Below are 26,451 nucleotides of genomic sequence, written 5' to 3' on the forward strand. Positions count from 1 at the left end.
ACTCTCTCTTCTTTAAGCTTTCATCCGTAGGACCCATGATTCGCAAAGGGGTGTGTTTCTAGCCGGGCTTGTTGGCCAGGCTTGTAATCCCAACATTCGGGAGGCTGAGACTGGAGGACAGCCTCAGCTACTTAGTGAGGCCCTCTGCAACTCAGTGAGACCCGGTTTCAAAAGAAAGAAGAAAAAAACAGGGCAGTGGGTGTAGCTCGGAGGTCGAATGCCTCTGGGTTTCATCCCCAGACCCGCAAAAAAAAAAAAAAAAAAAGAATAAAAAATAGAGCAGGGGGTGTAGCTCTGAGGTCAAATGCCCCAGGGTTCCATCCCCAGACCCGCAAAAAAGGGTGTTTCTGTGTGTCAGGCATCCCGTTTCTTCACTGACTAGCCAGGGATCCTTGGCCCAGTCATTGAACTTGAACAAAACCCAGTTTTGTTTTGTTTTGTTTTGTTTTGTTTTGTTTTGTTTTGTTTTTTGGTGTTACTGGGAGTGGGACCCAGGGGCTTTCTACCTCAGGGCTATACTCCCAGACCCATTTTATATTTTATTTGGAAACAGGGTCTCACTAAGTTGCTGAGAGCCTCACTCAGTAGCTGAGGCTGGCTTCGAACCTTTGTGATCCTCCCGTCTCAGCCTCCCGAGCGCAGGGATTACAAGCTTGCAGCACCACGCCCGGTTGTCATCAAACTTTCTGAACTTCAGTTTTCTCATCTATTCGATGGGGAGACTATATTTATTGCTACTCCTCAAGTTGCTGTGAGGATCACGGTAAGAGTGAGTCTAAGATACCCTGCTTGGTGCCTGGCACAAGGCAAGTGCCCTGTAAGTAGAACTGCAGAGACAAATGGACAGGTGCAGTACCCTTGTCCCTGGATGGGCCACCAGTAGCCTCAGCCTCCTGGTCCAGGACCAAAAGTGCCTTGGGAGGGTGAGGGCTTTTACGACCTCATGACACCCTTGCTGGGTGGTTGAGACAGGGTTAACACTCTTTGCTTGTACAAAAAAAATTTCCTCTTCTACCCCAGAGAGCCCAGTGGGACAGAAAGGAATGGAAGAGTATTCCTTTCCTAGAGAGTTCTGCAGGAGGCTTCAGAGCTTACTGCAGAGAACCTGAGAGAAGGTGGGGTTCGTATATGGCGGGTGGGCTGAAGCCAGAGCCAACCTTTAGCTCTTAGGGAGTCCAAGTTGGACCTCCTGTGCCATGGCAAATTACTCAATATTCTTTTGGAAAAGTAGCGTGGTGACGCACACTTGTAATCTCAGCACTTGGGAGGCTGAGATAGGGGATCCCGGTTCCCAGACAGCCTCAGCTACTTAGTGAGGTCCTTTGCAACTCAGTGGGACCCTTTTTCAAAATAAAGAATAAAAAATAGGGCTGGGATTGTCGCTTGGAGGTGGAATGCCCCTGGGTTCCATCCCCAGTACTGCAAAAACAAAATACTTGAAAAGTAGATTTAAAGTTATTTAACAAAAAAAGAACTGAAATGTCCAGGGATCAAGCTCTAGGGAGGGCTTGTTCCAAGCACTGAGTGTCAGAAGGATCCTCTTTCCAGCACCTGATTCTATTTTCCTCTACATTGGCCTCCTTCTTCATGAAATAGCAAAATTACTGCCAAAATTTCTCAGTCTACATCTCTTGGGGCTTAAATTCAGCTCAAAAGAGAACATCTGTTTTTTGAGGTCCTTGCACATGTCTGGGATTCTCTGTGAGCCATCTGAAACAAGTCATACGCCCCAAGCCAATCACCGAAGCCAGAGCCTTGGCCAGACATGAACCAGCCACTGAGCCAGTCGCCCGGATGAGTCACCTGTGTGCTCCTGGAGACCAGCTGAAGCCCAGCAAGCTGGGAAGGAGAGAGGAGGGGAGGAAGAGATTATTTCCCAAAGAATATTCCAGGTACTACTACTACTAATAGAAGGTGAGGGAATGGGTGATGCAAACAGCCTCTACACCCACAATATACATGAAGAAGGAAGTTCTCTAGTCAGTAGGACAGGCAGATCAAAAGATTTTATAAACTGGGCGTGGTGGCACACGCCTGTGATCCCAACACTTGGGAGGCTGAGATACAGGTTTGAGGGCAGCCTCAGCACTTAGCGAGACTCTGTTTCAAGATTTAAAAAACAAACCAACCCAAAGGGGAGGGGTCTGAGGGTATCAACGCCCTTGGGTTCAATTCTGAGTACTAAAAAAAAAAAAATGTTTATAAAGTCTATAACATCTAAGACAAACCTCAAAGGATCGATGAGGGGAAGGAAGGGGAAACCGTGGTTTCTTAATTTCTTCAAATATCACTTGTCACTCCTCTAAACTGTAAGCTCTGCAGGGAAGGCCAGTCTGTCCTTCCATGGTTCTTTCCCTGGTACCTGGTGCACAGCAAGGGCTCCACAAACACCAGGGATGTAAAGGAACAAAAGAAACAAGGGTTTGTTTTGTTTTGTTGTTTCTGTTTTTTGGTGGTACTGGGGGTGGAACCCAGGGGCTTTCTACCTCTGGGCTACACTCCCAGACCTATTTTATATTTTATTTGGAAACAGGGTCTCACTAAGTTGCTGAGAGCCTCACTCAGTAGCTGAGGCTGGCTTCGAACCTGTGCGATCCTCCTGTCTCAGCCTCCCAAGAGCGGGGATTACAAGCGTGCGCTACCACGCCGGCTGAGAAACAAATTTTGAGAATGTATGACTAAGAGGAACTACCCAATTGGACCCAAACAGTTCATTTCAAATGCTTGTTTTTAAGCAACAGCCCCCTCCCCTTTCCCAAATGAAATAGTACTCACTGGGCATGATGGCACACACCTATAATCCTAGTATTTGGGAGGCTGAGATAGGAGGATCACAGGTTCAAGGACAACCTCAGCAAGTAGTGAGACTCATCAACCTAGCGAGACTATGTTTCAAAATTAAAATAGGGCTGGCAGTGTAGCTCCAAGGTAGAATGCCCCTGGGTTCAATCCCCATTACCACAGAAAAAAAAAGGAAGCCAATGTGTTGGCACACTCTTGTAATCCCAGCATTTGGGAGGCTGAGGCCAGAGGATCGCGGTTCTCGGACAGCCTCAGCTACTTAGTGAGGCCCTCCACAACTTAGTGAGATCTTGTTTCAAAATAAAGAATAAAAGCCGGGCGTGGTGGTGCAGGCTTGTAATCCCCACGTTTGGGAGGCAGAGACAGGAGAATCGCGTGGGTTTGAAGCCAGCCGCGCTGGCTTAAGAGTCCCTGTTGCCAAATAAAAATATAAAATAGGTCTGGGAGTGTAGCCCGGAGGTAGAAGGGTTTCCAGGAACCCCAGTACCACCAAAAAAGAAAGAAAGAAAGAAAGAAAGAAAGAAAGAAAGAAAGAAAGAAAGAAAGAAAGAAAGAAAGAAAGGGCTGGGGGAATAGCTTGGAGGTAGAATGCCCCGGGTTCCATCCCCAGTACTTGCGGGGGGGGGGAGGAAAGGAAAAAGAGAAAATAAATCATACCTGGAAACACACACACACACACACACACACACACACACACACACACACACACACAGAGCCAGTCTCAGCAATTCAGTGAAGCTTGCATCAACTTAGGGAGACTGTTTTCAAATTAAAAAATAAAATAATAGGGCTGGGGGTGTAGCTCAGAAGTAGAAGCCCCCTGGGTTCAATTCCCAGCACCACAAGAAGAAGGAGAAGGAGAAGGAAGTTTATGAGACATACTAGCTAAAGTTTTTCAAAACTGTGCCTGTTAGCTGTTAAACACTGCTTTAATTACAAAGTAAATGACGAAAACTTACAACTAAATAAATTACATTAAAGCAAAGATCAAGCTGGGTATAGTGGTGCACACCTATAAATTCCAATATTTAGGAGGCCGAGACTAGAGGATCTCAAGTTTGAAGCCAGGTTCAGCAGTTTAGCCTCTGGGCAATGTAGTGAGACCTTGTTTCAAAATAAGAAATAAAGCTGGGCATGGTGACACATGCTTATAGTCCCAGTACTTGGGAGGTCTGAGACAGGAGGATTGCAGGTATATAGCCAGCCTCAGCAACTTAGAGAGACCCTCCACAACATAGTGAGATGCTGTTTCAAAATAAAAGATAAACCGCCAGGTGTGGTGGCACACGTTTGTAATCCCCGTGCTTGGAAGGCTGAGACAGGAGGATGGTGCTGGTTCGAAGCCAGCCTCACTGGTTTAAGAGATCCTGTTTTAAAAATATATATATATATATATTTATAATATATATATATATATAAAATAGGTCTGGGAGTGTAGCCCAAAGGTAGAAAGGTTTCCAGGAACCCCAGTACCACCACCATTAATAATGATAATAATGATGATGATGATGATAATAATAATAATAATAATAATAATAACAACAATAATAATAAATAAAATAAAAGATAAGCCAGGTGTGGTGGTACACACTTGTCCTCCCAGTACTTGGGAGGCTGAGATAAGAGGATCCGGGTTTGTGGCCACCCTCAGCTACTTAGTGAGGCCCTCCACAACTTAGTGAGACCCTGTTTCAAAATAAAGAAAAAAATATCGAGCTGGGCGTGGCAGCACGTGTTTGTAATCCCAGTACTTGGGAGGCTGAGGCAGGAGGATTGAAGGTTCTTGGCCAGCCTCAGCTACTTAGTGAGGCCCTCTGCAACTTATTGAGAGACACCGTGTTTCAAAATAAAGAATAAGGCTGGGCATAGTGGCACACACTTGTAATCCCAGCATTTAGGAGGCAGAATGTTAGATGAATTCAGTTCTTATTTCAGATCCCCCCCCCCATAAGCTAAGTGTCCTGAAAGGCCCTGGTCTGACCAATTAAGCTACCATCCTCCTCTGACCGAACCTGGTCACTTACCTGGGAGACCTGCCCCCTCCTGGTGCCCTTGGCCAATCAGTGAAAGGGACATTCCCCGCTGACCCCAAGCCAATTACCTGGCCGCACGACCCCCTCCCATGGGACTCTAGCCAATTAGTTCAAAGAGCATTTCTCCTACCCAATTGGCCCCCAATCTGTAACCCCAAGCCCTATATAACCCTGATCCCAGCACATTTTCTCTCTCTTCCCGGATTCTTCTTTCTCTCTCCCCCTCTGTCTGTCTGTCTGTCTGTCTGTCTGTCTGTCTCTCTCTCTCTCTCACTCTCTCTCTCTTTTTCTCTCTCTCTCTTCCTTTCATACCGGCCCCTCCAATAAATCTCTTGGCTACAAGGTGGTCTCTGGTGTGATCAAACTTTGTCCTTTCACAGAGACTAGAGGATCTTGGTTCAAGGAAAGCCTCAGCTACTTAGTGAGGCCCTCTGCAACTTAGTGAGACCCTGTTTTGAAATAAAGAATAAAAAATAGGGCTGGGGGTGTAGCTCAGAGGTTGAATGCCCCTGGGTTCCATCCCCAGATCTGCAAAAAAATAAAAAATAAAAAGAAAGTGGAACTAGGATTGTAGCTCAGAGGTAGACCACCATTGTGTTCATTCATTAAAAAATATTCATTAAATGGGTCGCAGGACTCTGGGCCCCAGGTGGGATCACGCGGAGCACACCAGACCCCTAGAGAAACTGGGGCCCGGTCGCAAGGCCCTGGGCCCCGGGCGGGGTCAGGCGGGGCACGCCAGACCCCTGGAAGAGCCAGGGCCCAGGATGCAGGATTCCCCATGAAGGAGGACTGCTTCTTCTCTACATTCTTAAGAATCTTGACATCACCTGTAAGGAGAGAGTTTAGTGGAGACCTAGGAAGAAGGCGATGTTGGAAGCGGTCTCCGTGATGGAGGTGGAGACTTGTATTCAGGAGAGGCAGAAATCTGATCCTACCAACCTTATTTTTTTGAGAAATTACACCAAACGTCAAATGCTACCATCGTGCATGCTTAGGAACACTGGAAAACATTCAGAGTGGAAAAAGAGCTTGGGAAAGATTTTTTTTTTTTTTGGTGGTACTGGGGTTCCTGGAAGCCCTTCTACCTCGGGGCTACACTCCCAGACCTATTTTTACATTTTCATTTTGGAAACAGGGTCTCCTAAGCCAGCGCACGGCTGGCTTCGAACCTGCGCGATCCTCCTGTCTCCGCCTCCCAAGCACGGGGATTACAAGCGTGCGCCACCACGCCCGGCGAGCTTGGGAAAGATTTGAAATGGTGGAGGCAGTGGCAATGGCAGTGGCCAGTACTCATGGGAGGCAGAGATCTGATGCATGACACCTGGAACTTTTGAAGTAATAACCCCAGAGGCAGAATGCTACCACCACGCACACTCGAGAACGTGGGACAAATGGCTGGGCGAAGAGGGTGCTCAGATTGGAGCCTGCCGAGGGGTGAGGCTGGTGACGGAGACAGCACAGCTAGGATTGGAGCCTGCCATGAGGCAAGGCCGGTTCTGGAGCCTCCGAGGCCGGGATTGGAGCTTGCTGAGGGGTTAGGCCAGTGCTGGGGCCAACAAGGCCAGGATCGGAACCTGCCGTGAGGCAAGGCTGGTGCTGGGGCCTACGAGGCCGGGATCAGAGCCTGCCGTGAGGCAAGGCTGGTGCTGGGGCCTCAGAGGCTGGGATCAGAGCCTGCCGAGGGATTAGGCTGGTGCCGGGGCCAGCGGTTGGCAGCGGAACCTTCCGTGAGGCAAGGCCGCTTCTGAGGCCTCCGAGGCTAGGATCGGAGCCTGCTGAGGAGTTAGGCCGGTGCTGGGGCCAGCAAGGCTGGGATCAGAGCCTGCTGTGAGGCAAGGCCGGTGCTGGGGCCTCCGAGGCTGGGATCAGAGCTTGCCAAGGGGTTAGGCCATTGCCGGGACCAGCGAGGCCGGGATCGGAGCCTGCCATGAGGCAAGGCCGGTGCTGGGGCCTCTGAGGCCAGGATCTGAGCCTGCCGAGGGGTTAGGCCAGTGTGGGGGCTAGCGAGGCCAGAATCGGGGCCTCCCATGAGGCAAGGCCGCTGCGAGGTCTGGATCAGTCCACCGGGTAGCCAGGCCACTACTGGGGCTGTCAAGAGTGGGATCGGTACTTGCAACACAGCATGCACAGAGAAATATCGCAGAAAATAAAAACTAGATGCTTCCCCTAATCAGCAATTACTAGGAGTAAAGGGGCAACAGGAAGAGGTCGAGTTATAGAAAGGGCCCTATAGCGAAGCAATTAAGGTGACCAATCAGAGGGTATGGAATAGGGGAGGATGGAGCCTCTTTAAAACACAGGAGGTAGCCGGGAGTGGTGGCACACACTTGTAATCCCCGTGCTTGGGAGGCAGAGACAGGAGGATCGCGCAGGTCGAAGCCAGCCGCACGCGCTGGCTTAGGAGACCCTGTTTCCAAATAAAAATGTAAAAATAGGTCTGGGAGTATAGCCTGGAGGTAGAAGGGCTTCCAGGAACCCCAGTACCACCAAAAATAAATAAATAAATAAATAAATAAATAAATAAATAAATAAAACACAGGAGGTACGTATCAAAGTTAATCACCAAACAAGCATGGGATCGAGGGAGGGGGAGGGAATGGGATGAGGAGTGGATGAGGGCTAATTGGATGATATGTGCTTGTATATCCTCTCAAGTCCTGTATTCCAATGTGATATATGATTACAATTCACCAATAAAAAATAAATAAAAAAGAATTAGCCTTTTTAAGTAGGCTTTTAAGAAAAAAAATTCGTTAAAAATAAAAAGCAGAGGTAATAAATGTTGAAACATCACTTCTGTCATTTTACTGCATTTTACCATTCTCTCCTGAGGCCGGCTGCATCTGTGGAATCTGTAGGGTAGACGTGCTATATGTTGGCATCTACTGCTTAACTCTTCCCGCCGCTGTGTTCAGCGATACTGCATTTGAAATTGGACGTGGTGGGATGGTGGGGGAATCGGCACAACAGAAGTGAGTGGATATTACAAATCAGGGCTGCTTTTTTTTTCCCTGGAGAGCGTTTGTTAAATATTTACCAGCATGCCACTGATCTGATATACAATCGCACAACTTTCCCTGCTTATGTCGTTATCTACATAACCCTGACTATGAAGGAGATATTTGGATGAGGTGTTGGAAGTCACAAAGGATTCAGATCATCTTCCCTTTCCCAGACTCCCACAGGACACTATTGGCAGGTTGAGCTCTACCCTCTTTGTAGCAGGGGAGGACATTTATCTTCCCGCCTGCTTCTTCACAGCCCAGGGGAAGGCACTTGTCCAAAGCCAAATAACTGGAACTCTCCCAACCGGACTTTGAAACTTGCAGTGCAGACAAGACCCAGACAGAGTCCATGATATAATCGCTACACCTGCAGATGAGAGAGATGGTATTAGCAGGAACTCCGCACCAGCAAGCTGCTGTGACATGACTCAGGGGGCCTGGCATAGCCTCAGCTTACGTTCCTCCAGCCTAGCTGTCTTCATTCTTACTTTTTATTGGGGAGAGTACAAAATAAGTCCAAACTTTTTCCCCCCCCCAGTGGTGATACTGGGGATTGAACCCAGGGACATTTGAACTTCCAGCTATCCCCCTAGCCCTATATTTTATTCTTGATTTTGAAACAGGGTCTCATTAAGTTGCAGAGGGCCTCACTAAGTAGCTGAGGTTGGCTGCAAACCTGCAATCCTCCCGTCTCAGCCTCCCAAGTAATGGTATTACAAGCATGAGCCACCATGTCTGGCGAGTCCAAAATTTTATAGTGTTAGAAAATAAAAAAGTGCTCAAAAAGTTAGAGCAACATGGCCAAAGGCCACAGAATCATTTGTTTTAAAAAATGCCCACTTACCGGGCGTGGTGGCACACGCTTGTAATCCCAGCATTCGGGAGGCTGAGACCAGAAGATTGCAATTCGCGGACACCTTCAGCTACTTAGGCCCTCCGCAACTCAGTGAGACCTGGTTTCAAAATAAAGAATAAAAAATACGGCAGGGGCTGTAGCTCAGAGGTAGAATGCGGCTAGGGATTCAATCTCTAGTAACACACACACACACACACACACACACACACACACACACACACACACAGGCTGAAAGTGTAACTGAGAGGTAGAATGCCCCTGGATTCAATTCTCAGTAAAAAAAAAAAATTATAAATAAATAATGGTGCTGCGAGAGCTGGAAGAAGTGGAAGGAGCCGACAGACACCATCTTAACCAGATGATCAAGTTAGCGCCGACGGTGGCAGGATGGGCTGATGTCATGTCTCCTGATAGGATACAGAGAAGAACACAGCATAATTTTGTGAGTAAGGTATGCCAGCTAAGAATTTATAAGTCTAGACCTGAGGAAGCACCAGACAGACCCAGTTCATTTTATTTATATATTTATTTGGTGCTGGGGATTGAACCCAGGGACATTCTACCTCTAAGCTACATCCCCAGCCCTATTTTTTTTTTATTTGAAACAGGGTCTTGCTAAGTAACACACACATGCGCACGCGCACGCACGCACACACTAGATTAGAGGGACTCAATAAATAAATGGTAATGCATAGTTCTGAAATTTATTGATGTGTGTGTGTGTGTGTGTGTGTGTGTGTGTGTGTGTGTGTGTGTGTTGCTGGGGATTGAACCCAGAGGCACCTCTGAGCTACACCTCCAGCCCTATTTTTTTTTTTATTTTGAAACAAGATCTCGTTAGGCTAATGAGAATCTCACTGCTTGCTGAGGCTGTCCTCGAACCTGTGATCCTCCATTCTCGGCCTCCCAAGCACTAGGACTATAGCCACAATGCCCAGCATGATTCTGAATTGAATCTACACTGGAAAGGGGACATCGCACACTTGATACAGTGCGAATGTGTCTATGGGTTGAATGGTAGTGTTATATCGAAGTTAATGTGCTGATTAATAGGGTTACATAAAACTTATAGAATACTGTACTAATTTGGAGAATTAGTACTGAAATATTTAAGGGTAAAAAGGCACCATGTCTATAATTTTCTCTCAAATTTATCAGAAAAAGAATAATGATAATGGATCTGAATAGAGATAAATGTTAACAATTGCAGAATCTGGCTTAAGGGGATAAAATAAACTGAATTTTTTTTCCCCAAAAGAAGGCTAAAGCTGGGCGTGGTGGTGCACGCTTGTAATCCCAGCATTTGGGAGGCTGAGACAGGAGGATCGCAGTTCGTGGACAGCCTCAGCTACTTAGTGAGGCCCGTTGCGACTCAGTGAGACCCTGTTTCAAAATAAAGAATAAAAAATAGGGCTGGGGGTGTAGCTCGGAGGTAGAATGCCCCTGGGTTCCATGCCCAGTAATGGGGGGGGGGGGCTAAAAGGCCGGTCCCAGCGATGCGCACCTGTAATCCCAGATACTCAGGAATCGGAGGCAGGAAGACAGCAAATTGGAGAGCAGCCTGGGCTAATCCACAAGACCATGTTTCAAAATAAAAAACAGAATGAGGTTGAGAGCGTGGCTCAGTGGTAGAGTGACTCTGGGTTTAATCTCCTCTAAGGGGGGCAGCTGAGAACTCTTTCAGAAGGAAGGATTCCTCTTCCTCTCAGCCTCTAAACATGCTCAAATCTCTCCTAGTAAAACAAAGCAAAACTAAAAACAAAATAATAAAGTCAGTCACCACTTCGTGTCAGCGCTTCCTCCCTGCTGGGCACCAGGATGCGGAGGAAACCCACCGGGCTGGGGTCAGGAAGCCTCTGCCACTCCCTGACTGCGCTTTTGGCCAAAACATTTTATCTCTTCCAGCCTCAGTTTCCTCATTTATAAGACGAGAACAATAGACTCTCCCTTGCGAACCTGCCATGAGGGTCAAGGGAGAAAAAGACATGAAAGCAGGTTATAAACAAGTCCTCAAGTGGCCCTTCCCTTGATCTCTGGTGACACAGAAATACCGTCTTCAAAAGCACTTTTTTTTTTTTTTTTTTTTTGGTCCTGGGGATTGAACCCAGGCGTGTTCTACCACTGAGCCACATTACCGGCACTATTTAATTTTTTTTATTTTGAAACAGGGTCTCCCTAAGTTACTAAGGCTGGTTTCAAACCTGTGATCCTTCTGTCTCAGCCTCCCAAGTACTGAAATTACAGGCATGTGCTACCACACCAGGCTGCCTTTGAATCTTTCTAAATTACATGTGGTAGCACATGCCTGTAATCCCAGTACTTGGGAGCCAGAGACAGGAGGATTGAAGGTTTGAAGCCAGCCTTGGCAATTTAGGGAGACCCTTAGCAACCTAGTGAAACCCTATTTCAAAATAAAAAATAAGCCAGGCATGGTGGCGCACGCTTGTAATCCCCGCGCTTGGGAGGCAGAGACGGGAGGATCATGCAGGTTCAAAGCCAGCTGTGCTGGCTTAAGAGACCCTGTTTCCAAATTAAAAAAATATAAAATAGGCCTGGGAGTGTAGCCCGGAGGTAGAAGGGTTTCCAGGAACCCCTGTACTACCAAAATAAAATAAAATATAAATATAAAATATTAAAATATAAATAAAATAAAATATTTAAAATTTTTTAAAAAATAAACACAAAATAAAAAATAAGATAAGGCTACAATGCCCCTGGGTTCAATTCATATTACCCCACAAAATCAAATAAAATAAGCCAAGAGTGGTGGCACACACTTGTAATCCCAGCCTCCATTAAGGAGGCTGAGACAGTAGGATCGTGGTTCGCAGACACCTATAGCTACTTAGTGAGGAACTTTGCAACTCAGTGAGGCCCTGTTTCAAAATAAAGAGTTAAAAATAGGGCTGGGGAACCCGGCGTGGTAGCGCACGGTTGTGATCCCAGCATTCGGGAGGCTGAGACAGGAGGATCGCAGTTCACGGACAGCCTCAGCTACTTAGTGAGGCCCTCTATAACTCAGTGAGACCCTGTCTCAAACTAAAGAATAACAAATAGGGCTGGGAGGGTGTAACCTGGAGGTAGAAGCCCCTGGGTTCCACCCCCAGTACCACCAATAAATAAATAAATAAATTATATATATATATAATTTATTTTTTAGTTTATATGTACTTTATTTTTAGACAACCTACATGACATATCTTTTCTTAAAAAATAATGCCTCCACTCCAAATAAACCACAGTCAAATAAACAAAGCGCTCAAGATGACATCAGTCCCGCTTGCCTTAAGGCCTGGTGTTGTGTGGGTGACAAGCAGCAGCCAGTTTTGATACAGATGACAGATCCAAACTAACTGCCAGATTCGTTAACATTTTTCCATTTCTAAACCATCCTTAAAGAAAATCATAAATGGAGTCACACCATCCTCAGGGTAGTCCAGGAGAGCAACCATGCCATCTGGATTCATGTTTTCACCAATAAAAAACGGGTACGTTTTGAAATTAGTACGGATGTGCTTGATTTGCTCTGCAGCTCCTGTCACAAAAGGTTTTACACTTTCTGGTCTCTGTTCTTCAAGTTTGTCTTTGATTAACTTTGTGTAATCTTTGGTGTACTTCTTATAGGCTTCCAGGCAGGGTGGCGCACTCTTGTAATCCCAGCATTCAGGAGGCTGAGGCAGGAAGATCATGGTTCACAGGCAGCCGCAGCTACTTAGTGAGGCCCTTTGCAACTCAGTGAGACCCTGTTTCAAAACAAAGAATAAAAAACAGGGCTGGAGGTGTAGCTTGGAGGTCGAATGCCCCTGGGTGGTTCAATCCCCAGTACTTAAAAAAAAAAAAGGCTGGTTGAGTTCTTACATGTGCAAGGCCTTGGGTTCAATGCCTAGTACTAAAGAGGGAGGGAGGGAGGGAGGGAGGGAGGGAGAGAGAGAGAGAGAGAGAGAGAGAGAGAGAGAGAGAGAGAGAGAGAGAGAGAGAGAGAGAGAGAGGGAGGCACGCAGGCTAGGTGTGGTGGCACAAACCTGTAATCCCAGTACCTGTGAGCCTGAGACAGGAGGATGACAGGTTCCAGGCTAGTCTCAGGTAGACCCTCAGCAATTTAACCAGGCCCTGTTAAAAGAAAAAAGTGCTGGAGGAAGCCAGTGCTTGGGAGGCTGAGACAGGAGGATCGCACAGGTTCGAAGCCAGCCTCAGCTACTTAGGCTCTCGGCAACTTAGTGAGACCCTGATTCCAAATAAAAGTATAAAAATAGGTCTGGGAGTATAGCCCGGGGTTAGAAAAGCATCTGGGTTCCACCCCGAGTACCACTCCCCCCCCCAAAAAAAAAGTACTGAAATTATAGCTCAGAGGTAGAATGCCCCTGGGTTCAGTTTAAAGAAAAAATCTTTGGCCGGAAACCTAGAAGTCGTTTATTATTATTACTATTATTATTTGCTAGAAACATCTTTTATGCACCCAATACTACCTTATTTGTTTGCTTAATTCTTTCAGAGACCTTTGAAGTAGATCTACTTTAATTCCATCTTTTTTGTTTTTATTTTTGTGGAATTGGGTACTGAGTGCTGGGCAGGGAAGAGAGAGTTCTACCTCTGAGCTACACTCCCACGCTGTTAAATTTTTTTCTTTAATTTTGAAACAGGGTTTCGCTAAGTTACCACTCTGGCATTAAACCTGTGATCCTCCTGTCTCAGCCTCCCAAATCCTGGGATCACAGGCATGCATCACTGCACCTAGCAATTTATTCCATTTTATAAAACTGAAATCTGAGATTCAGAAAGCTTAAATAACTTTGAGCCCAAGGTTGCATAGCTAATAAATGGTAGATAATAGGGGTTTGATAATAGGTTTGTATGACTTCAAAGTCCATTCTCCTCATCTTGATTACTGTAGCACATTGACTTCTTATTGAATTTCCATACATCAATTCTTTTTATTTTTTTCTTTTGTTACTGGAAATTGAACCCAGGGGCATCCTATCTTCAGGCTACATTTCCAGGCCTTTTTATTTTTAATATTGAAACAGGATTTGGCTAGGTTGCTGACAATCTTGCTAAATTGCTGAGGATGGTCTCAAACACACCACCACTATGCCCAGCTGTACACTGATTTTTTTTTGTGTGTGTGTGGCACTGGGGTTGGTTAAAACCCAGGGGCATTCTACATCCAAGCTACACCCCCAGCCCAGTCTTACTGAGTTGCAAAGGGCCTCAATAAGTGGCTGGGAATACCAAATTCACTTTGGTGTCCCATTAGAGAGAGACACTTGGATTGTTTCCATTAGGGCTGCTCACTAGAATCTAAACTCTGTGTCAGTCTTCTTATTTATCACTCAAATTCCTTTAGCAACATGGTGTTCAAATGTATAGACACAGCCGGGCATGGTGGCACATGCTTGTAATCCCAGCCTTCGGGAGGCTGAGACAGGAGGATCACGGTTCGCGGACAGCCTCAGCTACTTAGTGAGGCCCTCTGCAACTCAGTGACACCCGGTTTTAAAAAAAAGAATAAAAAATTGGGCAGGAGGTGTAATTTGGAGGTCAAATGCCTCTGGATTCCATCCCCAGACCTGCAAAAAAAATAAAGTAAAATAATAAATAAAAAATAAAGTACTCAGAATTAAAAAAAAAAAAAACAAATGTATAGACACATATTCCCATATCCGTTTCCCTGCCATTGAGAATTTAGGCTTAAATGTCATTGACTCTGCTCTTAGGGTCCATGTGTGAAACGTTTCTGTCATTTTGTAGGCAATATATGTCCTCCTCTATGGAAATGTGTGCATTCTCTTAATCTAGCTCTGTTTGGTCAGAAAATGTATTCACCAGGCTTGAATATAATAACCAACTCAGTTGCCTTGAGTTCTAGAATCTAAGGTTGGGGGAGGCGGAGCGAGGAGAAAGCCTTGCCCCTTTGGGCGGTTCCGGTCTCGGAGATCCCGGAACTTTTCTTAGGAAATCGTTGTTTCCTAGGGAGAATATATTTGGTTGCAAAACGTGCCCCGCACAAGCATGGTTGCCGCACACCGGAAGTAGTGGGTTATTTGGCCGAAATCCGTTCTTCCGCGGGGCGGAAAGGGCGTGTCCGCATGTGCTCCGACCATTTCCAGTCCCCTTTCCTTGCTGGACCCCATGAGTAAGCTGTGGAGACGCGGGAGCACCTCCGGGGCTATGGAGGCCCCTGAGCCGGGTAAGGGCGGGCCGATCAAACTTAGGCTTTCTCGGAAAAGGAGTCTCTAGCGCTCCTCCGAGCTTCCAGAGTACTTCGCCACAGGTGGGACGGAGAAAGGCTGTGCCGTTGTTATGGTAACAGCTAGGAGCGCGGAAAAGTGGGGCCCCGCAAGCGAATCGGGTTATTCAGGGCTCCCCCTTCCAGGATTTGGCCGAACATCGTTGACGGGCTCTTCTTGCTCAGGGGAAGCGCTGGAGTTGAGCCTGGCGGGCACCCATGGCCACGGGGTACACAAGAAGAAACACAAGAAGCACAAGAAAAAACACAAGAAGAAACATCACCAGGAAGAGGAGGCCGGGCCGACACAGCCCTCTCCTGCCAAGCCCCAGCTCAAACTCAAAATCAAGCTGGGCGGGCAGGTTCTGGGCACGAAGAGGTGAGGCCAAGAGTATCAGTGTTTTTTTTTTTTGTTTTGTTTTGTTTTACTTGAGGAGCTTTGGGGGTAGGTGGAGATTGAAGCTAGAAGCCGGCTGGGACTTTTAGAAGACAAAACACCCATGACTTAGGGCTCAGGTTAAGGCAGCAAGAACACAAGAGTCTGGGAAGAGCTGAGCAGGAGGAAACTCTTGCTTACTTCACAGCAGTGTCGCTTTTCTGCAGCGTCCCTACGTTTACTGTGATCCCTGAGGGGCCTCGTTCCCCTTCTCCCCTGATGGTTGTGGATAATGAAGAGGAGCCTATGGAAGGCGTGCCCCTGGAGCAGTATAGAGCCTGGCTGGGTGAGAAGGATCTGGAGGTGGGAGAACTGGGTTTCTCTCATTATACCTGGGTAAGGGGAGGGGGTTGGTTCTGAAGTGGGTGAGCAGTTTGAATATCCCAGACTTAACTTGGCTAAGTGGGGGCCCTCATCTGAACAGTTCTACTTTTATGTCTCCCAACTTTTCTTCCCAGATGAAGACAGTAATCTATCCCCCTCCCCACTTCGGGACCTGTCAGGTGGGCTAGGGGGTCAGGAAGAAGAGGAAGAACAGAGGTGGCTGGATGCCCTGGAGAAGGGGGAGCTGGATGATAATGGAGACCTAAAGAAGGAGATCAATGAGCGGTTGCTCACTGCGAGACAAGTAAGTCAGTTTATTCCTTGTCATTTATTCGTACAACCAGGTACATGTTGGGAATATGCCATTTCACCAAGCACTGTGCGAGGCAGGGGAACATCAATGAGGGGTAAAGACATGGTAGAGCTGTGTGTGTGTGTTGGAGGCAGGGGCAAATAAGCAAATAGCTTTAAAAAGCTGTACGGGTTTATGACAAGAAGAAACTAGGGTGGTAAAATAGAAAGTGGCTGAAGTGCCAGGCCTGGTGGTGCACGCTTGTAATCCCAGCATTTAGGAGGCTGAGACAGGAGGATCGCAGTTCGCGGCCAACCTCAGCTACTACTTAGTGAGTCCCTGTGCAACTTAGTGAGACCCTGTTTCAAAATAAAGAATAAAATAAATAAATAAATAAATAGGGCTGAACCGGGCGTGGTGGCGCACGCTTGTAATCCCCGCGCTTGGAAGGCTGAGACAGGAGGATCACGCAGGTTCGAAGCCAGCCTCAGCTGGCTTAAGAGACCCTGTTTCCAAATAAAATATTAAAAAAAAAAAAAGGTCTGGGAATGTAGCCCAGAGGTAGAAGGCCCCAGGGTTCCATTCCCAGTACCACCAAAAAGAAAAGAAAAAAGAAGAAAAGAAACATTAGGCAGGGTTGTCAGGGAAGGCCTCTTTGAAGAGAAAACATTTTCAATACTGGAGATTTCCAGGCAGAAGGGCCAGCAGGCACAAAGGCACTGAGACTGGAACATTCCAAGCTGGGTAGGGAAGGAAAACTGTGGCTAAATCCCAGATGCATGGCAAATGTCTGTAATTCCAGTGACTGGGAAAGCCGAGACAGGAGGATTGCAAGCTTGAGATCAGCCTCAGCAACCTAATGAGACCTTAACTCTAAAAAATAAGCTGGGCGTGGTGGGGCATGCTTGTATTCCCAGTACTTGGGAGGCTGAGATAAGAGGATCACAAGTTCTTCCTCGGCAGCCTCAGCAACTTAGTGGGGCCATCTGCCGCTTAATGAGACCCTGTTTCAAATAAAAAAGAATCAAATAGGGCTGGAGGTGTAGCTCAGAGATAGAATGCCCCTGGGTTCCATTCCCAGCACCACAATAAATAAATAAATAAATAAAGAAAGAAAGAAAGAAAGAAAGAAAGAAAGAAAGCTGGGGAAGTAACAGTGATAGAATACCCCTGGGTTCTATCCCCAGTACTGTCCCCACAAAAAAGGCTAAGCCGCTGATGGGATGTATGCAGAGAGAAATGACATGTTTGATGCACAGCTCAATAGATGACTTTGGCTTTTCTAAGGAGAATGAATCTTAGTGGGGTTAAGGATAGAAGCCAGGAGACCAGCTAGGAAAAGGTTGAAGTATTCAGCTAAGAAATGGTGGTACCTTCAACCAAGATGCAAATGGAAATGAAGAAAATCAGATGGTTGCCAGCTATATTTTGGAAGTAGATATATTTTGGAAGGGCGCTGGAGAAAAAAGGTATCAGTGGGTAGCCCTGAGTTTTTGGCTTGAGCAGTTATCCAATTGATGCTATCTATGGAGATAAAAATATTTTTAAAATAACAAAAACTTTAACAGAGAGGTTTGGCACACAGGCAGTCCAGTAGCATTACTGATGCTTTTCCCCTCTAAAGTGGAGGACCTACAGCTGACTATGGGGGAGCTCTGGGAGGAGGCAATATTAAGGGCCCCAGAAGAGGGTGTTCATTAATCCTCCTCCTCCCAAGGCCTGCACTCAAGACCCTACCTTTCAAGTTCCCGAGACCAAGCCACTCCATTTTCATATGCGCCCCGTCTCCCTCTCCCTAGCGAGCCCTGCTGCAGAAGGCGCGGAGCCAGCCTTCCCCGATGCTGCCGCTGCCCGTGGCTGGGGGCTGCCCGGCCCCCGCCCTCACCGAGGAGATGCTGCTGAAGCGCGAGGAGCGGGCCCGCAAGCGGCGGCTGCAGGCGGCGCGGCGGGCGGAGGAGCACAAGAACCAGACCATCGAGCGCCTCACCAAGACCGCGGCGCCCAGCGGGCGGGGAGGCCGGGGCGCCGCGCGGGGCGAGCGGCGGGGAGGGCGGGCCGCGGCCCCGGCCCCCATGGTGCGCTACAGCAGCGGAGCTCAGGGTTCCACCCTTTCCTTCCCACCCGGCGTGCCCGCCCCCGCGGCCGTGTCTCAGCGGCCCGCGCCCTCGGGCCCCCCTCCGCGCTGCTCTGTCCCCGGCTGCCCTCACCCGCGCCGCTACGCCTGTTCCCGCACCGGCCAGGCGCTCTGCAGCCTTCAGTGTTACCGCATCAACCTGCAGCTGCGGCTGGGGGGGCCCGAGGGCCCCGGGTCCCCGCTCTTGGCTACTTAAGGCCCTCACCAAACCCGGACTCTGCGCCCTCTCCCGTGCCTGGTTTTTAGTGTCTTCCCCGCCCTATTAAATTATATCCGGTGCCTCAGTTTGTACAGAATTGGAGGTGTGGGACCTGGGCAGACCGACCTCCGGTACATATATTTTGCCCAGCCTGGGGTTTGGGGACAACTGTAAGAAGACCTAGGCGCCTGGACTTTGACTTTGGGAACCTCGCCTCCTGTAGCTGGATTACCTGCTGTGGTCTGGCGCTGGGCGTCATCCCGAAAATGGTTAAGGCCAATCAGCGAGGATTTTGCTCTCGTGGATGGCCATTCATTGGTTGATAAAGTAAAACCTGTTCTGTTGACCACATTGGCTATTGTCGCTGTCAGTCAGGGCCCTGGGTCGACTCTTACCCCACTCTTTGTCTGTGGAAGCTCTTGTTGTCTGAGAGAGCGGCCGAGGCGTTGCTGCGTATTGGCCACAGGGAGAGATCGCTGATCTCCTCCTATTGGCCCGTCTGTTGAGTGGCAATGCCCATTGGTTAGACAGAGGAGCCTGGGTCCTAGTTGGCGGAGCTCTCCCCGGATGGGAGCCCCGGCTGCTGCCGCGGAGTGATGGTGGCAGCAGCAAAGATGGGCCGGGCAGGGACCATGGCGGTGGCGGCAGAGGTGGCAGGGGCAGGGCAGCTGGCGGTGGAGGAGGCTGTGGTCTTCAGGGGGCTGTAGGTGGAGGCATGGCTCGGGCCAGCAGCGGGAACGGCAGCGAGGAGGCCTGGGGGGCACTTCGGACGCCGCCACAGCAGGTATCCTACCTAAACAGCTCCAAAAGCCTAGCACGACAGCCATTTATTTCTCTTTTCCCTTTCTTGTCCCTTCCTGTTGGTGGGGGCGGGGGGGGGAGGAACTCACGGAGCCAAAGGCACTGTGAAGTTCCTAAACGCGTCCCACTCTTTGTCTAAACTTTGTAACATAGACGCAGTTGCCTTAACCTGCAGCCTCCTTAGACCCCATGCAGAGGCTGCAGCTGAAGCCTTCAGTGGCTCTCCAGTGACCAGAGGCATAGTGAGGCCCCAGGGAGGCTCCCTCGGTCTTGCAACAGTTATGTGTGATGTTTTCCTATGTGCCTATTGTCACAACAGAGTCCGGCAGCGTCTTCTCTTGAGGGAGCAATTTGGAGAAGAGCTGGAACCCAGACTCGCGCCCTGGATGCCACCCTTTATCATCCACAGCAATCCCATCTGGTTGGGAGCCCTGCTCTGGGTCTCATACTGCCCTTCCTCCACCCTAGGGAGCCTGAGACCCAGGGGTGGAAAGATCCAGCCTGGGATGGGGGTGGCGGACCCTGGGAGATGATGACAGTATTTTAACTTTGGAAGTGGCTTTAAACCCCTACCCACTGCCTGAGATTTTGAGATAGGCCATCTTCTGGCTTCTGCCAAAAAACTAGCACCCTGAGGGGCCAGGCATGAGTGTGAGAGAAGTCTCTCATAAGCAGAGCTCAAGCTTTCCTTTTTTTATGTCCATGTTTTGTTTTCTAGACTGGTTTTCTGCTCTCCCATATCCTCTTCCACTTGGACAGATCTTCAGATATTTGAGCACTCCTGTCAGCATCCCCATTCCCCTACCTTTCCAAGCTGAATTTAGCTCACAGGGTGGGATGGATTGTGTATGTGCATGTAGGTGGGGTGGGCAGTGCCTTGGGCCGGAATTTTCATTAGTCCTAAGGACCTCTTTGCCCCCCAGCTTCGAGAGCTGTGCCCAGGAGTGAACAACCAGCCCTACCTCTGTGAGAGTGGCCACTGCTGTGGGGAGACTGGCTGCTGCACCTACTACTATGAGCTCTGGTGTGAGTCTCTAAGAGGGCTCTTCTCAGGACCCTTTGCCCACCCTCTCCTGGACCTCCTCGGAATTCCAGCCTCCCGGACCCTTCTCTGCAAAGGAGGTATTTAAGACACTCCCTCCTTGCCTCCTGCAGGGTTCTGGCTGCTCTGGACTGTCCTCATCCTCTTTAGCTGCTGTTGCGCCTTCCGCCACCGACGAGCTAAGCTCCGACTGCAGCAGCAGCAACGGCAGCGTGAGATCAACTTGTTGGCCTACCATGGGGCTTGCCACGGGGCTGGCCCTGTCCCTGCCGGTTCACTGCTTGACCTTCGTGAGTGACTTGAGGCTCTGGGCCCACTACTAGTGGCCCTTCCCAACCAAGATCCTGAATCATCCCACATTCCTCGTTACAGACATTTCAGAACACCCTTATCCCTAGCATGAGCTCACTCCCCATACCCACCACCTTCAGCCAGCTGTGCTCTTCTTTCCCCGCAGGCCTCCTCAGCGCCTTCAAGCCCCCAGCCTATGAGGATGTGGTTCACCGCCCAGGCACCCCGCCACCTCCCTACACAACGGCCCCAGGCCACCCCTCAACTGCTTCCAGCGAATGCACCTGCTGTTCCTCTGCGTCCAACTGCCCTGCCCACTGCGAGGGCACAAACGTGGAAGGCATTTCCTCCCACCAAAGTGTCCCCCCTCAGGAGGGAGAGCCTGGGGTAGGGGTGAGCCCGGCCCATACCCCCCCTTCCTGCCGCTATCGTCGCCTGACTGGTGACTCAGGGATTGAGCTCTGCCCTTGTCCCGACTCAAGCGAGGCTGAGCCAGTCAAGGAGGTGAGGGCCACCCTACCAGATCTGGAGGACCACTCCCCGTGTGCACTGCCCCCAGGTCCCATGCTGCAGGTCTCTCCCATGGGGCTCGCTTCCAGTGAAGGGGACATCCCCTAAGTAGTCAGGAGGGTGGTTGGGCCACTAGCCCATGACACACAACCTGGTCCCAATTCTTCAAGTCCTCCTGGGCCCCTCTCTGCCCTCTTAGAATCTGCTTGAAAGGGCTGGAGCCCTGGGGAGAGGGGCAGTACTGGGGGACTGTGCTAGCTTTACCCACTCTCAAAACATACACAGGAGCCTTTGATCTCATTAAAGAGATGTGAACCAGCCACTTGTGGATTTGGGTGGACTAGAACTCACTGCACTGCACTGCACGTGACTGGGCTTGAAGGGGACAGGTTACCACCATTGATCTTACTTCTCTTGAGAGCCGCAGGGAGCCGAGGCCTGCACTAAGACCTCTTGGTAAGGTGAAGCTGGCAAAAGCAATAGAGTTTGGTATGTTTTTTCCAGTTTATTTAGAAAAATAGACTCTTGAGTTCACATTCAGCCCAGGGCTGTGTGGGATGACAGTCGGGACACCTGAGATGAGCTGAGGGAGCTCGAGTTACTGGAATCTGAGGAGCTGGGGCAGAAGCTGGAGACCTTGTCCCTCCAGATTCACAGTGGCAGGCTTCCCTCCCACCCCACCCCCTTCAGTAGTCTTCAGCCATGATCAGCAAGACAAGGGTGGTCCAGCCATGGAACGGGCGACAGCCCATGCCGTGCCCGTCCTGGTCACTGTACTGTTCCCACAGGAACCCCGTGGTCTGGTACTGCTGCCACACGTTACGCACCACGTTGGCACGGAGCTCTCTGTGGAGCTTGGCAGCCTGAGCCTGGTGGGGCCCCTCCAGATGGCCATAATGGTGGAGTGCTCCCAAAGCCAGGTAGTTGACATTGAGCCACACTGCACCCCGCCAGTAGGGAGGATCATGCTCGGAGTTGTGCTGGCGATAAAAGGAGCTAGAGGCTGCAAGGGAGCGCAGACCAAAGGGGCTCCAGAGATGGCGGCTGTCAGCTAGGACATCCAGCAGGGGCCCGAGGTGGGGCGAGCTGGGCTCCAACAGCCGCAGCAACAAGGGAAAGAGAGTGACGTAGCCCAGGGCATCCACGTGTTGCAAGCGAGGCTGGGGCCGACCCACTACCCTAACCAGCCCCTGGGGGGGTCTAGGCTTTAGCTGTACGGCTTTTGTGTGGTTCCCAAAGTCTGCAAAGACTCCCAGCTCGGGAGCCCAGTGCAGCTCCACCAGGCTTTCCTCAGCCGCCAGTGAGGCCGCCAGGGGGCCCAGCTCGGCAGCCGCCTCAGCCTCCCCCAGGAGCTCCGCAAGCCGGGACAGCACTTGGGCGCCCAGGGCCACCCAGCATCGCAGGTCCAGGTGCCGCTCAGCTGCTGAAGGATGTGAAGCCCGGGGGTAGTCATCCAGCCCTGAGGGGAGTGTCTTGGGGTTCAGCAAGGTAGGCAAGGCTGGGTCCCGGCCCCGCCAGCGGTAAGAGAGTGGCACTGGTCCTGCCTGGCTCTGATGGAGCCAGGAGAACCAGGCATACAGGCGGGGAAAGGCCCTGCGGAGGAAGGCCAAGTCGGCAGCGTCACCACCTTCTAGCATGTGAGCCACGGGCAAGAGCAGAGTTGGAGGGTTGGCATGGGCTGCCCGTTGCACCAGGAATTCTGGGGGCACCCGGGCTCGGGCCTCGTCTCCCAGTACCTGCTCCCGCCCAATCCAGCCATCAGCATTGAGCAGCCCGAGCCAGTGGCCAAGGACTTCACGGGTCAGGCGGGGATCCCATCGATGGACGACAAGCTGGTGAAAGCCCTCGTCCCAAAGGAAGCCTCGTGGGAAGAATGACCTGGAGGGCACCCCTGAGAATAGAGCGGCAGGGGGAAAGAGGGCTGGGTCCACCTTCTGCTCAAAGCCTTCCACTCCCATGTCTGGCAGTACCAGACCCTGTCCATAGAAGTAGCCAATCCCACCAAGGAGGCTGCTAAGGGCGACCTGACCCAAAGCCTGCTCCCCAGGGCTCAGGCCCTTCTCCTTCAGCTGGAAGGTCTTCTCAAAGCGTTCTCGGAAAGCTTCAGCATGGCTGTCCAGAGCCTGGGTCAGTAGGCTGCCTGCCAGTAGCCCCAGCACTTGGTTTCCACTTGCCTGGGCACTGCCGGATTCAAACACCAACTCCACGGAAAAGGGGATTTTCAGTGTTACCTGTTGTATCAAGAACTGCCCTTGTCCCTGCCCTTGCCCACTTGGGCCTCTGTCCTCCCACTTCAGAGATCCTGGCAAGCCAAGGTAGCGTTCAGGAGAGGCCCCTGGGGGCCGATGATGAAACCAGCTATTTAGGCGACTCTTCACCATCTCTGTCAGCAGGGGCAGTCCTGGGTTGGAGGACCATAAGACATTGTAGCTTGAAGGCAAAAAGGAAAGAGAGAGCATTAAGATATCAAATATCAAGGAGAGGGGTAGGGCCCGGTGTGGTGGCGCAGGCTTGTAATCCCAGCATTAGAGAGGCTGAGACTGGAGGATCGCAGTTTGCAGACAGCCTCAGGTACTTAGTGAAGCTCTCCTCAATATAGTGAGACCCGGTTTCAAAATAAAGAATAAAAAATAGGAAGCTGGGCGTGGTGGCGCATGCTTGTAATCCAGCACTTGGGAGGCTGAGACAAGAGGATCACACACGTTCAAAGCCAGCCTCAGCTACTTAGTGAGACCCTGTTTCCAAATAAACTATAAAATAGGTCTGGAAGTATAGCCTGGAGGTAGAAAAGCCCCTGGGTTCTACTCCCAGTACCACACACACACACACACACACACACACACACACACAAAAGGGCAGGGGGTGTAGTGCAGCTTGGAGGTTGAATGCCCCTGGGTTCCATCCCCAGACACACACACATACACACACACACACACACACACACACACACACACACACACACACACGATGGGAAAGGATTATAAAGAGAAATATGAGATGAAGCACTGGGTTTGCAGGGTATGGCCATTTATCTCACTTTCCCTCAAGATAGCAGGTAGCCCCGATGTCTTAGCAATACAAAGAACAAAGAAACTGATGAGACTGAAAGTAAGTGGTGGGAGGAAGATAGGGTGGGAGAAACAAATCAGGCTCCAGCAGCATCAGCACTACCCCTACCGCCCCACACGCTTGCTCCGATTACCTGGCATACTTGGGGGCAGCATCCCCCGGAATAGTTGGTGGCAAAAGGGTAAAACGGAAGTCACCAAGTTCACTGGTGTGACCACTGATGAACTTTAGCTGCCCCTTGGCGCCAATCTCTGGTAGTAGAACTTCCTGGCCATCCGTCACCACATAGAAGAACAGGGAGACCAAAGGAAGGCTAGAGGTACCTGAGGCCTGGGTAAGCAAGAAGAATAAGAAAAAACAAAACAAAACCCAGCATTACATTGGCATTCTCTCTTGAGAATCGGCCTTAGTGGAGAAAGAGATTCCAGCAGGAGTAACATGGTAAACAGTAAACATCTGGTAGTGCTGACAGTCACTCAGGGTAAGCCAGTAACCCAGTGGCATGAGCTAAGGGCCGTGCACAGAGTTCTCTGTGAAATAATACTCCTGTGCTGTGTCCTACACTCAGTACGCTACATAGATTATTCGATTTAACTCTTATGATCTTGTGAGGTGCTACGAGTATCTTTGCTTTACAAACAAGGAAATAAGGCTAGAGGTAAGAAACAGAATTGGTCACACTGCCAAGTGGTTAAGGCAGAATTCAAACCGGGCAGCCAGGACCCCTGCTGTGAAGCCCCACTTCGGACTACAAGTGCTGACGGCCAGGGAAGGAGGTAGGGAGTCTGGGCTGAGGAAAAGGGTATCCTGAGGCCCTGACCTGAGGCTCTACAGTCACTCTCCAGCTCCAGTCCCCTCCGTGCTGACCCCCGGGCCTCTTGACGAACTCAGTGGTGAGCTTTAAGGCCCCATCCTGGATGTGTTGCCGCCCGAACGAGAGGCCGTCGTGGAGCTCCCAGCCATAGGGACCCACGCCGTCTCCCTGCTCACACGTATGCCTGAGCTTAGGGGTCCCTGGGGTGGCGCCCTGCTGCGCCCACATCAGTCCTGGGGGTAGAAGGGCCACGAGTCAATGACAGCGGAGGAGACCCGCCCCCTGGATCTCCGACAACTTTAGGGGCATCCCACTTTATAACTATCCTGATCCACTCCTGCCCACCCTTGCTCAAGCGGGAAGGAAGCTGGGCGCCCAGACTGAGCGTCGGCCTGCCCGCCAGGGCCCGGTTACCGGTGAGGAGGGGCTTCGGGCTGCGAGTCTTCATGCCGAAGTAGACGTGGGGGCGGTAGGTGCCCCAGAAGAGCTCCGGGGCCACCGCCGGGCTGGAGGAGTCGGGCGGCAGCGCCGGGGGCGCCGAGTGCAGCGTGACGGCCCGCCGCGCGCGGTGCCACGCCAGCAGCCAGCGCCCCGACAGGCCCAGGGCCAGGGCCAGGACCACGGCGGCCAGGGCCGCGCCCCCCGCCGCGCCGCGGGCCCCGCCGCTCCGCCGCCCCGCGCCGCCGCGAGCCCTCTCCGCCGGCCGCGCTCCCTCTGCCGGCGCTGCGCGGCGCCGTCGCTCCCCCCGAGCCATCGCGGCTCCGCGGCCGTCGCGGTAGCGCAGACAGGCGGCTGCCGCACCCTGGTCCCGCCTCGTCCCAGGGCCGCAGCGACCACGCTCCCGCCCGCAACACCTGCGCGCCGCCGCCGCCGGAAGTTCCGCCCCGTCCCGCCCATCAATCGGGCCAGATTCAGGAAGTCCCGCCCCGCCCGCCCGTCAGTCAGGCTGGAGCCCGGAAACGCGCGGCGGCGGGCAGCGGGAGCCAACCTCGCCTTGAGTTTCTCTCTCTCTTTTTAAAATAACGATTATGTGTTAAACTGAGACGCTATGCCAAGTGTTTTACATACAACCGCCCCGCCCCAGCCTGGTGGCAGGAAACCATAGCCGAGCAAGTGCAAGTAACTTGGCCCCGGCCACGGAGCTGGAAGTGGCCAGCTTCCAACCCAGGTGGACTGAGTCGAGCTTTCGCCCAACGTCCAGTACCTCCTTTCACCGTGGAGAAAGTGGACCTAGGAGGAAGCCTGGGGTCTGCTTCAGAGGTAGGATAGGAAAAAGTAAAAATTACTAAAAGTACAAAAGGAAAAGGAGATTACAAATTTAATCTGAAAGCCCTGTGCCGGTTTCTCTCCCAAACCGTTTCCCTTTACTCCCAAGGCAGTTTTCCCCCTGCCCTGTCACTCCCAAATTCCTGGTAAATCTACAAATTTTCACTCACAATCTTTAATGGAAATTGTCAGGGGTGGTGATGCACACTTGTATTCCCAGTAACTTAAGAGGCTGAGACAGGAGGATCGCGGGTTCGCAGTCAGCCTCAGCTGCTTAAGCCTTCTGCAATTTAGTGAGAACTTGTTTCAAAATAAAGATTTAAAAAAAGTAGCCAGGCGTGGTGACGC

The 26,451-nt window shown here is 50.7% G+C and overlaps 3 protein-coding genes across 4 annotated transcripts; 2 read left to right on the forward strand and 1 right to left on the reverse strand.

The window, feature by feature from the left end:
* Positions 1-14,828: 14,828 nt before the first annotated feature.
* INO80B (INO80 complex subunit B) lies at positions 14,829-18,307 on the forward strand (the record flags this gene model as incomplete). The annotated part of the gene is made up of 5 exons (XM_080712090.1): positions 14,829-14,886; positions 15,112-15,304; positions 15,529-15,647; positions 15,820-15,989; positions 17,777-18,307. 5 exons carry the CDS (start codon positions 14,829-14,831, stop codon positions 18,305-18,307), a joined length of 1,071 nt encoding a protein of 356 aa, XP_080568216.1.
* A 718-nt stretch (positions 18,308-19,025) lies between these two features.
* Positions 19,026-21,062, forward strand: WBP1 (WW domain binding protein 1; the record flags this gene model as incomplete). 2 transcript variants are annotated; one of them, XM_080711079.1, is made up of 5 exons in its annotated part: positions 19,026-19,094; positions 19,431-19,532; positions 20,035-20,137; positions 20,267-20,443; positions 20,611-21,062. In XM_080711079.1, 5 exons carry the CDS (start codon positions 19,026-19,028, stop codon positions 21,060-21,062), a joined length of 903 nt encoding a protein of 300 aa, XP_080567205.1. The 2 variants fall into 2 exon arrangements, with proteins under 2 accessions (XP_080567205.1, XP_080567206.1); XM_080711080.1 differs by lacking the exon at positions 19,431-19,532.
* A 578-nt stretch (positions 21,063-21,640) lies between these two features.
* On the reverse strand, positions 21,641-25,591 carry MOGS (mannosyl-oligosaccharide glucosidase; the record flags this gene model as incomplete). The annotated part of the gene is made up of 4 exons (XM_080711120.1): positions 21,641-23,384; positions 24,157-24,353; positions 24,844-25,070; positions 25,252-25,591. 4 exons carry the CDS (start codon positions 25,589-25,591, stop codon positions 21,641-21,643), a joined length of 2,508 nt encoding a protein of 835 aa, XP_080567246.1.
* Positions 25,592-26,451: the final 860 nt, after the last annotated feature.

The sequence above is a fragment of the Muscardinus avellanarius genome (assembly GCF_963383645.1).
Source record: "Muscardinus avellanarius genome assembly, chromosome: 15".
NCBI classification, from domain to species: domain Eukaryota; kingdom Metazoa; phylum Chordata; class Mammalia; order Rodentia; family Gliridae; genus Muscardinus; species Muscardinus avellanarius.